Here is a 12,133-nt window from a genome sequence, read left to right as displayed (position 1 = left end):
GTGTATGTGTAATGGAATGTCTCTCCGGGATTTCTATCTAAATCCAAGATGGCTGCTGCAGACAAGAATGTAGTTGGACTACTAAATGGTATTGCTCGAAGGGAATATTTTGGAGAATCAGAGATCACCGATGATTTTCTTCATCAGGAACTTTTCTCTGACCTCTCTGAAGAACAGTTTGATGCCATGTTGAAGAGATACGAGGCACTGATGCGAAGCATTGTTTCTGCGGATATGGATTTCAACCAGCTCGAAGCATTTCTCACTTCTCAGATGAAGCGGAAACAAGGATCACTCACTCAAGAACAAGCCGCTGCATTTTTAAAATTCTGGAAATCGCAAAAGGTAAAGATCCACGACGTCTTAGTTCAGAAATCTTCTTGGAATAACAAACTGAAAGACGTCAACTGGAGAATTGATTTGAAGAGTCAGGCAAGGCACTTGGAACAAATCAATACTCCTGTAGCTATTGTGGAGATGCAGGTCGAGAAAAGATCAACAGAAAATAAAGTAAGTGCTCGTCATCAGGCTGACTAAATCTGTCTGAAAACGTCGTAAAATCAAAGTAGATTTCAGTTTAGAGGAGTAGGATTTGTGCCTGGGGCAGGGTTGGGGGAGGGCTGGGGGGTACTCAGTGGATTTTTGGGTGGGGTGTGCCGCTGGGACTCCGAAACCCTTACCCTTTACCAGACCACACCCGGCCACACTTTGACACCCTATTCTAGACTGGACACCAAAAACCCCTACACTTTCCTAGATTTTACCCTAACTTTTAATCCTGGGGACCTGTTCTTAACTATTTTTTTGTCAATTCTTCTCTGATTTTCTAAACTGCTTGAAAAATATACCCTTCACACTGCACATACCTCTATAGCCAGTAGCGTATATATGGGAGTAAGCCCCCCCTCCCCCATCCCAGATTTTTGGGAGTGGATTGGATATGGGGATATAGGTTCTCTGAGGAAGGCTTGTATGGTGTGGGTGGAGATGTTGTGGGGCATGAGTCAGCTTACATGAAGTGTTTGAATTCAGAGAATTATGACAGCCACTGAAGGGTTTACCATAAAAGAAGTTCTTACACATATTTACCGTTGTCGCATTTTTTGGAGCGAAGAGAAGGGAAAGCACAGAAACTAAAAGAAATAGGTCAAATAGGCCACAGTGTTTCAATAATCTGGCTTTTATGGCCCTTAATTTTATAGTCATAGTTATTTTCGTTTTGTTATTGCCTTTCAGGAAACAGATGTATTTCATTTTGAAATGGATGAATCACAGTTGTCAAATGTCCTGTCAAGTATCGAGGAAATTGAAAAGAAACTAACAAGTTATGCTCAATGATCATTGGCTCCTTGGAGTTATTTTCGCATTCCAATTTTTTTTGCCCAAACACAAATGAACATGCATTTTGTCACTTGCAAATGATTCCACTGATCCTTTCCTTAACAAAATGTAGTTAGAAAAAAATCTAAAGAGAAATTTCAAAGTAGCCGTATGTCCAATTAAATTTCAGATTTTTGCCAAAGGGGAAGGAGAGGTGGGTACTCTATATGGTGGGGTATTCAAGCCCCCCCCCCCCCCCCCGAAAAAAATGGTGCTTTTTCTCATCCTCATAATGTACAAGACAGTAGCAAAATTTACAATTTAGCATTTCAAAGGTTTGCAAAAAGACTGTGAACCAAAAGGAAAGCAATAAATGCCATCTATTAGAAGGGTAGCTTTAATGGCACAGAAATTACTACCAGAAATTGCAATGCAAAGCTTACTGGGACTAGCACTGCAGTACCAGTAGCCCGGGGACAGTGTTCTATGGCATATCTTTGAGTTCTAAGAAAGGGGTGCAATTTTCTGTTTCATGCATGTGAAATGGCTACCATCCTGTTAAAAGGTGGTACAGTTGAACCTCCCTTCAGCAGATACCCTCAGGACCAGAAAAAGTGCCAGCTTAAGAGAAGTGTCAGGGACTTAAGGGAGGTTAAAAATGTAGTGTTTGTATGTAGCTGAGAACATGACTAAGTGTCCACTTATGAGAGGTCTTTGCCAACAGGAGGTTTGGCTGTATGTGAAATGGTGAGGGGTTGAACGTGGATGAAGCCTGCCTACATAAAACTACGTTACCAGGCATATATGTTGTGGCTACAGCTTTATTGTGTGAGGCCGATGCAAAACCAGCGAGCACTTTTATTAAACACAGAGAGAGTGAAAAAAAAAAAGGAGAAAGAACTTCAAGAAAAATTATAAAGTAATTTCCAACAAAAATCCACGACTGTCTATTCGTGCACATTTTCTGAAGTATGAGGTTTCATGTGATGGATAGTTTTGTTCACAGTTTTTTGTTTGCATGATAAAGTAGGTAAAATAAATTATTGATAAGATAAAAATATAGGAAGTAAACAAAATAATTATTGTAGAATAGCCCATAGAAACTGTTGGTCTGATTGTCAGCAAGCCCTCCATATAGAATCAAAAACAAGCTTACCAAGGTTATAGCAAGAAGAAAATATTTTTGAAGTGCAAACAGTTTTGGAAACGATCATGTTTTCATATTATTATTTTTATAAAAAGGAACTACATGGAAATGCCGAAAATGTTTTTTTTTTCACTTGGTACTCTCTTCTAGGTGATGATATTACAATAATAATAAAACTATGAAAAATATGAGTTACTTTTTTCTATTACTATATGTTTATCGTTAATCTTGTTTTAACTCAAGTTGATATCATCAAAGTAAGGCAAATAGAGTGTTAGACTGCTGGTAAAGTTTTTATTCAAACTGTAAGATCGACATGAATTAATCGTGGAAACTACACTTTATAACATAGTTATTCGCAAACTGTCCGTCACTCAATTGAAATAAATATTGAAATAGTGGTACTTGTTTATTGAAACTATTCTTGACAACTATTTTTAACCTTAACTTATCACCTTTTATAAGGATCAATATTTCCAACAATAATCAAATAAGAAAAGAAAAGTAGTTTTCTCCCTTCATACCAACCCAGGCTTTTAAGCTAAATTAGTGCTTGCTTTTATAACACCATGTTCCCACATCCATCTAATTATTATAACAAGCAGATATTGTTTCAGTGTATCCCTACATATATTTAATAATTTTAAGAAAATTGTCATTAAATAGGATGAGCAAACTGAATGACGGCATAATTGCCTGACGTCATCCAGTCTTTACTGACGGCTTCAATCCTGCCATCCTGACCAGGAAGTAAACCAACCTGGACGTCTGCTTTGAGAGTTCTCAATGAACATAAGGGTGCAGGCAAGAATCCCCACAGAGCTTCTGTAAAAGGAGTTGTATGAGGCCATTTACGATCACCAACCAACTTACGGTAGTTCAGATCACCTTTGAAAAATACTATTTTGGCTTTCGACAGATCCTGGTACAAACTGGGAGCAATTCTTTTCATTTCACTAAAATCTTGTGCCAGAGTCCAAAACTGGTGGCTTTCCAGCACAAATGATCCATCTTGGAAACGTTGATGCCAGCGTTCTCCAAGCTGTGTTAAGAACTTATTTGAAGATGATTTCATCTGCTTCACCATCCAAAGAAGATCCTTCTTGCTAGCATCAGAAACAAACCAAGGAATCTGCTTAGTGTGAAGGTGGATATTTTCAGCTAACTTTGCATGCAACAGGAATTCTGCAAAACAAAGATCTGTGAAAAGTTCAAAGCCTGAGTTGTCTAGGACAAAGTCAATCCTGGTGTTTTCATTCTTGTGAATTACATTCCAAACATCCTCAGAATTGTCAACAATGATGTTTTCTTTCATGCGCTGAAGATGTGCAGTCTGGCCTGCTCCTTGCTCTACCAAGATTTCTCCACTTGAGATGGAAAGATCGCAGCGGTTTCCCCACAAACAAAACTAGAAGAAAATAAATTGATTAGTCAGTTGTTACAGTCAGTCAACCAATCAACCAATCAATCAAAGCAAGGATTCTGACTGGTGCAGGATATTGGAATAGGCTGGCAGCAAATTAGTATTTAATAAGCTCTCCATTGGCCAAAACAATTTTGTTGCTGAATGGAAAAGCATAAATAATCCAGTTGACTGTAACCAAGATGAGAATACACCCATTCCATTAACAAGTGACTGTGAATCCAAACCAAAACAACAGGGAGAAAGTGGGTCAACGTAGGACTGGAAGAATGGAATAGAATTTTCATGTCATTCTTATTCATTGAAATCCGGAGACATCGTTTTGAACCATACCCAAATTTCCATTTTTTTACCTTACCCCGAAATTCTAGAACTTTTGGTTGATTTGGAAAGTGCCCTGTATGTACCTGCAGCAAGGTGTCGAAGACATTTTTCACATTTCCTCCATCACTATCAACAGCATGAGCCTCTATGGCATGACAAAGGAACTGAGCCAGGTAAATTGCTGAGTCCTGAAGTCCTTTGAAAGAAGTTTCCTTCTGCTCCTCAAAAGGATCAAAGCTCTGGTGTTGCTTGCTGAAAGAAAACAAATTACAATAATATTTTACAGTTAATTTACTAAGAACTGTTTACCATTTACTGTGAAACTAAGAAAATGGTGAACACTAGAAATATTTTGGAATGTTTATTGTGTTTGGAAATAAAACCAATCAGATATGAGTGGAAAAACTGCAAGCTGTAGTTGTAGTTTGTGGTTTTTTCTTGCGATTTGATTTTACCTCCCACTGGTCATAGAACAATAAATATTCCAGAAATAATTCATAGTGTTCAACATGTTTTTTTTAGTTTGATGGTATAATTATGGTAATGTGTAGACACTTATTTTTCACATGGTTTGACTAAAATGAAATAACCGTGTTGTTTACTTCAGTAGATAGGACAGGAGAAAGGGTGAATAATGGGTATATAGTGTATATAGGTAGTTACTATAATTTCACTATATGGCCAGCTGCAAATGAAGGATTATTGCCTGGCCGGTCAGGATATCATTCTTACAATGCATTGTCTAACAAAGCATTGTCAGTTGACGTTAATTTATGAGGAAATATTTTTGGAAGTTCGGCATTGACACCACATTTTTAAATAATATATAGCATCAAGTATGTCTAAAATGTCGGGGCCTAAAACAAGTTAAGTTTCAACTTCAGAAAAAAAAAAAAACATTTGTACTGACCTTAAAGCAAATGCCTCATAAATCTTGCGATACATGTAGCATTCAACAGTAAGCCATGCCCCAGTGAAGGATGATGCAATCTTAGTTTCCTCAACCAGTGATTTGCTGTTCTTAATGGTGTCATTCCAGATGTCTGCATCTGGATGGTCATCTTCTATCAGCATTAATGGCTTGTCAGTTTTCATCTCATACCTCAATTTAGAGAGTTTTGCTAAAACCACTTTGCTATCCTCTGTTTGTTCCTGGTAGAAAGAAAGAAGATGAGACAAAGTGTTTCAGTCTTGCAAATTGCAGAGCCTAGCACTGCTTCAACAGACAGCTACTTATATGTACTTTTCATATGGATCCCAGGAAATATGGGGCGGCAGCTGTGCCCCTCTCCATTTTGTTTGGAGAAACGGACTGCAATGGGGCCAAAATTTTTATATTGTGCATTTTCTGTCCACAATAATCCCTAGTTTTTAGAACTCAAAGTTTTGGATAAGCCCATTGAATTGGTTAGCATTCTGACCTTTAGTTAGCAGTATTATGACTATTGTTTTGAGGGACTGAAGGATGATCATGATTACTACAAAAAGGTATTTAAGCTTCACTTAAAAGCTTAAAGATCTTATGTAGTTTTTATGGGCTAAGGATATTAATATTCAGTTAGAGAAAGACAATGAGGAGCACATTTTTTGTCTAGTAAGGACACAGTTGACTTAAAAGTACCTTGAAGAAAATTATTTGCCTCTAACAAACATGGCTGAATACTTGTTTTGTTCTGAAAATAGCAGCAATCTTATGAGATACAGGTGCAAATCTTGCATTTTGTTATCACCAATGCTTAAACAATTTTTAACAGCCAACCTGTTGGTTTTCATCAGAGAATGCTGAAGCCCTTCGATGCACCAAGTCAATAACCTTGGTCAGAATCACTGGCAGTCTGTCACGAATTGTCAGATAAGCAAATGACCTGAAAGGAAAAAATATCTAAAAATTCACACAGCTGGACGGGAGCTAAAATGGTCACTGTTATGTGTCAAATAATATTGATGCACACACTAATTTCTTTATTTTGTATGCCACTGTGCCTGGCACACATTTCCACCTGTTTATTATATGCAATGTATTTGGTAGTGTAGTGTTTTTTGTCAGAACCCAAAGGGATTGGTAAGTGAGCATACAACACTTTCTAATACTATTGTAGAGCCATAGGGAAGACATTTGTGGGATAGCAGTTGTTTCCTTTCCATGAGGCGGTAATTGTGAAGAACAGCTCACTTCCACCGACCAACTGTCTGTCATCTGTCGAGCGATGGTTTTTTTTTGTAAATTTTTTTATTAGCTTCGCCAACATAAATATAGATTACATAAACAAAACAAAAAAATGTTTGACATGCGACATATGGCTGACAGTTGACCAACAGTCGACCAACTGTCGGCCAAATGTCGGCCGAATGTAAACCAACAGTTGGTTGACAGACAACTGACAAAACAGCCACCAGTTTTGGTCAAAAGTTTGACCAAATATGAGCCCAGGAGGTATGTGAAGGCATGGAATGTGAAAAGGAGCAAAACCATTGACTGCTCCATTTTTGCTCCTTCTTCCTGGAAGCTTTCATTTACTTCTCATTTGTTTCTTGCACTTGGAAAAGAAAACAACTGCTACACAGGCAAACTGAAATTTTGGGAAGAAGATTCAGTCTTGTGAAAGATTAGTTGAAAGCTAAAGATCGCATACCAGTTTAAACAAAGATTTGTGGATAGGTCCATGACCAGTTATTCGGAAAAAATAATACACTATTTGTGGTGTACCAAATTTTCCGAGGGGGTTTAATTGCCCTCTACCCCCTCACCCCATCTTGCAAAAAAAAAAAGTTTTTCCATATACTGTACTTCCAAACTCTCAATTACTGTTTGATCCCTCAAGCTAATGGCCGAACAAAGAAGGCAATATTCATTCAAACTAACATAAAAACGCCAGAAGAATTAACGAAAAAAATACTTTTTCCGCAAAACAATAGTTATATTTAGCTTTAGAGTCAACAGTGATCTGAGGAGACTGAGGAGGCATGATCTGCAGGCCAAAGATTAGATTGAATCCATCAACTTTTTATACATAATATGTCTGCATAATTATTTCTACAAATTTGATCTTTTTCACCTACTTACCCTTCATCTTTTCCCGATAAAGGTTCGGGTCTTTCTCTAGCTACAGACATACTGAAATCAGCAAGCCGGTTCCACGTAATCTCGAACTAAGGAGACAGTTCAAGTTCTCACAAATGGAGATGCAAGTGACCTCGCCCCAGGACATTATCGGTCCTACGAATCCAACATGGCGGACGAAGATTGACTGCAGTCTATTATGGAAAGTCAAGACGTCCTGGCATTTGTTTGTATGCGTAAACATCCTGAACTTCTGGAGGAAACGGCAAATCTCTTGAATGCTGAATGGCCGCTGAGTCTTACAGCAAGGTCAGAAATTAATAATATTGTAATTTGTTTATCTACTAAACAGGTAGGGAAGTTGGGCTTGGGCAAAGTTTTTAATATAAGGTTAATTACAATGCGAACGTTTTTTAGGCACGAGAAAGATTTTTTCTTCACATACTATTACGCGAAAAAAGGGCGAGTCTTTCGCAAAGTCCTGCACGTTAATTATATTCGCATTTTCGGACTCAAATTCTATTCACGCTCGCCGTTTTAATGACATCCACAGTTGTGCATTATGCATATGTGCGAGACTGTGTGAAAATCTTTCCGAAAAAGTTTACTACTTCTTTTATACAGTGAAAATAACTTAAGGAATTTGTCTGCAGAACGTTTTTTCGCCATCAAACCGAAGAGTAACGTAAAATACATATTTATTTTTATTTTAATTTCCACTTTTTCTTCACTTCGTCTTAAGCTTATTTATATATTTTTTCCTACATTTCATTTCTTTTTTTTGCTTTCTTTAAGGCTTCACTACTTAGCTGAAAACAAAGATGACTTTCCCTGCTCACTCGTTCTTCTGAAAAAAGACCAAAAAAGTCACTCAAAAGTCATTGGTCATAGCAGACTAAACAAGGTTCTTGGAAAACCAAAGGCAGCTTTTTTAACATGTGGTCAGTATGTACAAATGAGAAATAATGAGGATGACAGACTCTGTACCTAATGTTGCCCCAGTTTTACAAAGAATGCATACATTTTATCCAGTAGAAAAATCCCTTTCTAAGAGATAGTTTTATTAGTTGAGTACGCTGTATACTTTTCAGCAAGCTGACCTTAATTTTCTTTTCATTTAATTTGTGGTATGATCTGATATCCCTTGTATTTTGTAGCATATTGATTATCTGTGGCAGATCAAGGAGAGGTGCCCTGAGGGGGAGGGGAGGGGAGGGGGGGTAGGTCAACTGTTTTTTCTCAGAGAATCTAAAGGTGTTACGAGGTTATTTTGTATGGCTGTTAGTTTTCAGGGCACATAATTTATTTTATTTTCGGTTTTACAATTTTCAAACCAGTTTAAGTTTTATTTTCCTTTATGCAATATTCATTACCAGGATCCAAGAAAAGGGAAATGAAAATCAAACTGGTTTGAGAATTTTTAAACCAAAAGAAAAATTAAGACCACAACAAAAATATTATGCCTGAGGGACTAATTTCAAGGAAAATGGATCACTCTTAAAATGTAGCCTTTAGATAAAAAATGTTGTAGAATTAGAACCATAAAAATTATTGTGCTGTGAAAGTCAATCCATTATGAGTAAGTGACTCAAACATTATTTATTTATTAAAATATTTAAAGTATTATATTATTTGATATTTCTGTTATCCTCATCAAGTTCTTATAGAAAAGGCAAGAAGAGGATGTGGACTTGGAAAAAAGCTCATGCAGCTGACAGAATCATATGCTTCTCAGTGAGTTTCTTAATGGATTTAGGATTAGGATCAGTGATTAGGATTTATGGCTCTATGTTATGTAATTAGTATAGCATCTTAATACTATTTTAATATGATTTTACGATTTAGATCTCCATACTGATAAGTTAGATTAGTCCCTAATTAACAAACTGTAGTATTGCAGCAAGCTATATGCGGTTAATTGTCTTTATATATTTGTTGAAAATAATAATGAAAGTGTTGAAAAAGTGTTGTTATTTTGATTATGTAACTGTCTGTAATATTCAAGCCAATTTCACTTCTGTTCATTGAGTCGACCAGGTTTTCAAACATGGTTCACTGGCCATGATTTGACCTTCATGATTTGCTTATTAATATCAGGCAGTGTTCTGGGAATTTTTAACTAAGCCAACTGGGATGAGTTTGGTTTTAGGTTTACCTGATTTCTCTCAAGGTTGTTTATCGTAGGCATTTGGTCATGCTCAACCAAAACAGCAATCACAAGACTTCTGAAATCAGCCAACAATCCATAAAGTAATGAAAGCAACAACACTGTTGCAAAAGTGCCATGCTGTCATTCCCTGATGAATTATGTGGTCATTAATAGTTTGAGGATCACCCAGACCATTAAAGGGTTGATGAGCTTTACCATTAAGTACCGCATATTGTGAATATTAATTTAACAGTTGGTACTATAATTTAAGGTAATATATATATTCTTGAATGTTTTTTTGTCTCTTCAGTTATGAAGTGATGATCAATGGTGTTTTGTTACAATTCCTCAGATATCTTGTCTGACCAAAATTGGGATTTTGTTAGATGTGGGTTAATATTATTGTTACATAATCAACTGCAGCTTTGTATTAGATGCTAGATTTTATGAGGGTGTAGCCTTAGCCCTTCCCGTTGTGTTGCCATGAATTTTGTCAATTTCCTGTTGTCATTATAGGTTAGGCTGTACAGCCATCTACCTCTCAACAACCGATAAGTGTGAATTTTACAAACATCTGGGTTATCAGTACTGTACTCAAGTCTCGCCAGTCAAGGCCAGCTCAAGTCTCTTTACTTCCTCTCAAGTAAGTTATGTTACTGATTTATACAATACAGCTAATCGCGGCATGTAGTGACAAAGAATTAATAATGTCGAAATGTTAAAATCTTAGCAAACTGACATAAATCCAATAATTATTAGATGTAGAGTAAGGACAGTTCTTCCTTTTGTGTTGTTCTTTCTTCATTGTTATTATTATTATTGTTATTATTATTATTGTTATTATTATTATTATTATTATTATTATTATTATTATTATTATTATTATTATTATTATTATTATTATTATTACTGTGCATACGTTCTGTGCATCTCTGGACAGTCCAAGAAACTCAGGTTTCAGAATGGTGCCTACTGACACAAAGGTCTTTTTGGACAGCTTATGGGATCTTTGCAAGGGTTATTGGAATCCAAGAATATGAAAATATTATTAGGGATAGCCATGCAATTTTCAATATTACTGAAGCTATAAAATTTTCACTTTGGATTCCAGTAGACCTTGCTATTGTAAGATCTATGTTTCCCACATAGTAATTAAACTGTGCAAAAATACCTGTCCACCGTATTAGAAGGCATCACCCTTAAATAGGTACATCTGAAATGTGTAACATTGAAAGCCAAATAGCTACAAAAACAGGAAGAATTACCAAATGAATATTATTTTAATCACTTTTCATAAGATTAAGGAAACTGACAATCCATCAGTGCTATGTTTCATTTCGGTGTATCATGAAGTTGTGGAAAAGCCAATAATTTTAAGTTTTGTTCAAAACTCATAATGAAAAACAAGCCCCCCTCTCTAATAAGCCCTTCCTTCTTGAGGAGTAGTGGGTATTAACAAGAAATTTAGGCATCTCAGAGTATGTTTTCTTTTTTACTTTGTCCAAGTTGCTGATTTTTTTGTGACAAACTTTTGTTGCAGCTTGCATTATTAAGAGGTCAAGAATGCGAACTAGAAATGGAACATGAGCATGACATGCAGGATGATGACTGCAAGGTTCAGAAGTCTGTGGTGAAAAATGACAGTATGAGTGTGCAAGATTCTGAAACAAGTCTTCATAAATGTGGAATAAACCCTGATATTCTAGGCGCTAATAAACAGAATTCATGTTTAACCAACAGCCTGCAATCTTCATCATCACTGTCATCATCGTCATCATCACTTCCACAAAAAACAGCTACTCTTGCCCCACCCCCACCTCCCCCTCCACCCCCACCCACTCCCCCTTCTTTGCAACAGCTACCAAATTCACATCCTGGCACGACTGTTCTTACAGGCTCATTTTGGATGATGAAGGAAATATGATAATTTATAAGTAAATAATAATAAAAATATCAATGTTCAGAATGTTGATGATTGTTTAGTTACGTTAATTCACAAAACTCAGAAGTGTTTGACCCAAAATAGCGTTAAAATAATGGTGTTATTAATAGTGTTACAGTGCACACTCACAACTGCATAACATTAGTTCTTGACAAAGTTTGTTATTTCAACCAGTCATTTGTCGAAAATGAAAGTGAAACTGAACAATCCCAACAAATGTACAGTTCTTGCATTTTTTCGGCCAATCGAAATGAAAGAGCATCAGAGTTGTCAAGAGCTGTCAAACAAAGTAAAGGGCTGTTAAAAAAAAAATATCCGTCACGGTTACAAGTTTTCTTTATTTGTGTTTGACAAGAAGGTTCTGAAGGCAGTTTGGTGCCTTGTATGAATTTTGTTACTGTTTTTCTTGCCGATCAGAAGGCCACATACAGGAAGACCCACGCGTGCGAGCGTGTCAGTTGCAACGTGCACGAACAAGTACGTATTCAGAAACTACCCTTCAAAGAGAGGAAAAATAAAATTATTACAAAGCGATAGGAAATAAATTGCGTAATTAAACTAAAAATATTCCCTGTTTCTTTCTTTTTTTATACATATATAAATATAGATCGGTATCTCACGAGTACTTCCCCTCGAAGACTGCAAGCTTGCACGCGCACGTAAACAATCATGACGTAAACCCTTTGACGTCAAATTTATTATTCACGCAGCTTGCGATTGGTTGCGATTGGCTAATTTTCTCAAGTTCTCGAAAGATGATTGGTTAG

The 12,133-nt window shown here is 36.5% G+C and overlaps 3 protein-coding genes across 3 annotated transcripts; 2 read left to right on the top strand and 1 right to left on the bottom strand.

Annotated features, from left to right (window-relative positions):
- The first annotated feature begins 9 nt into the window (after positions 1–9).
- Positions 10–2,319, top strand: LOC146487851 (COMM domain-containing protein 1-like). The gene is made up of 2 exons (XM_085127964.1): positions 10–510; positions 1,237–2,319. Exons 1-2 carry the CDS (start codon positions 49–51, stop codon positions 1,336–1,338), a joined length of 564 nt encoding a protein of 187 aa, XP_084984090.1. The 5' UTR covers positions 10–48; the 3' UTR covers positions 1,339–2,319.
- LOC146487850 (damage-control phosphatase 1-like) lies at positions 1,458–7,416 on the bottom strand. Its single transcript, XM_085127942.1, has 5 exons — positions 7,279–7,416; positions 5,974–6,079; positions 5,125–5,366; positions 4,298–4,466; positions 1,458–3,875 (listed from the first exon to the last, which is right to left on the bottom strand). The coding sequence occupies exons 1-5, from the start codon at positions 7,326–7,328 to the stop codon at positions 3,126–3,128; spliced, it is 1,317 nt and encodes a 438-aa protein (XP_084984068.1). The 5' UTR covers positions 7,329–7,416; the 3' UTR covers positions 1,458–3,125.
- LOC146487849 (uncharacterized) lies at positions 7,390–12,010 on the top strand. Its single transcript, XM_085127957.1, has 5 exons — positions 7,390–7,584; positions 8,071–8,216; positions 8,934–9,009; positions 9,941–10,067; positions 10,965–12,010. Exons 1-5 carry the CDS (start codon positions 7,475–7,477, stop codon positions 11,346–11,348), a joined length of 843 nt encoding a protein of 280 aa, XP_084984083.1. The 5' UTR covers positions 7,390–7,474; the 3' UTR covers positions 11,349–12,010.
- The last annotated feature ends 123 nt before the right edge of the window (positions 12,011–12,133 follow it).

The sequence above is a fragment of the Pavona decussata genome, unplaced genomic scaffold (genome assembly GCF_977016875.1).
Source record: "Pavona decussata unplaced genomic scaffold, jaPavDecu1.1 SCAFFOLD_13, whole genome shotgun sequence".
Taxonomy (NCBI): Eukaryota; Metazoa; Cnidaria; class Anthozoa; order Scleractinia; family Agariciidae; genus Pavona; species Pavona decussata.
The sequence above is the reverse complement of the archived record's forward strand: the minus strand, read 5'-3'. Positions and strand labels throughout refer to the sequence as shown.

What these genes read in the sequence shown, in the direction of transcription:
- LOC146487851 (XM_085127964.1), top strand. Translation starts at nt 49, where the DNA reads ATGGCTGCTGCAGACAAGAATGTAGTTGGACTACTAAATGGTATTGCT. An exon ending in AAAGATCAACAGAAAATAAA is followed by an intron (nt 511 to 1,236) that starts GTAAGTGCTCGT and finishes ATTGCCTTTCAG; the next exon opens with GAAACAGATGTATTTCATTT.
- LOC146487850 (XM_085127942.1), bottom strand. Translation starts at nt 7,328, where the DNA reads ATGTCTGTAGCTAGAGAAAGACCCGAACCTTTATCGGGAAAAGATGAA. An exon ending in TTATCGGGAAAAGATGAAGG is followed by an intron (nt 6,080 to 7,278) that starts GTAAGTAGGTGA and finishes TTTTCCTTTCAG; the next exon opens with GTCATTTGCTTATCTGACAA. An exon ending in TCTCTGATGAAAACCAACAG is followed by an intron (nt 5,367 to 5,973) that starts GTTGGCTGTTAA and finishes TCTTTCTACCAG; the next exon opens with GAACAAACAGAGGATAGCAA.
- LOC146487849 (XM_085127957.1), top strand. Translation starts at nt 7,475, where the DNA reads ATGGAAAGTCAAGACGTCCTGGCATTTGTTTGTATGCGTAAACATCCT. An exon ending in CCGCTGAGTCTTACAGCAAG is followed by an intron (nt 7,585 to 8,070) that starts GTCAGAAATTAA and finishes GCTTTCTTTAAG; the next exon opens with GCTTCACTACTTAGCTGAAA. An exon ending in GGCAGCTTTTTTAACATGTG is followed by an intron (nt 8,217 to 8,933) that starts GTCAGTATGTAC and finishes ATCCTCATCAAG; the next exon opens with TTCTTATAGAAAAGGCAAGA.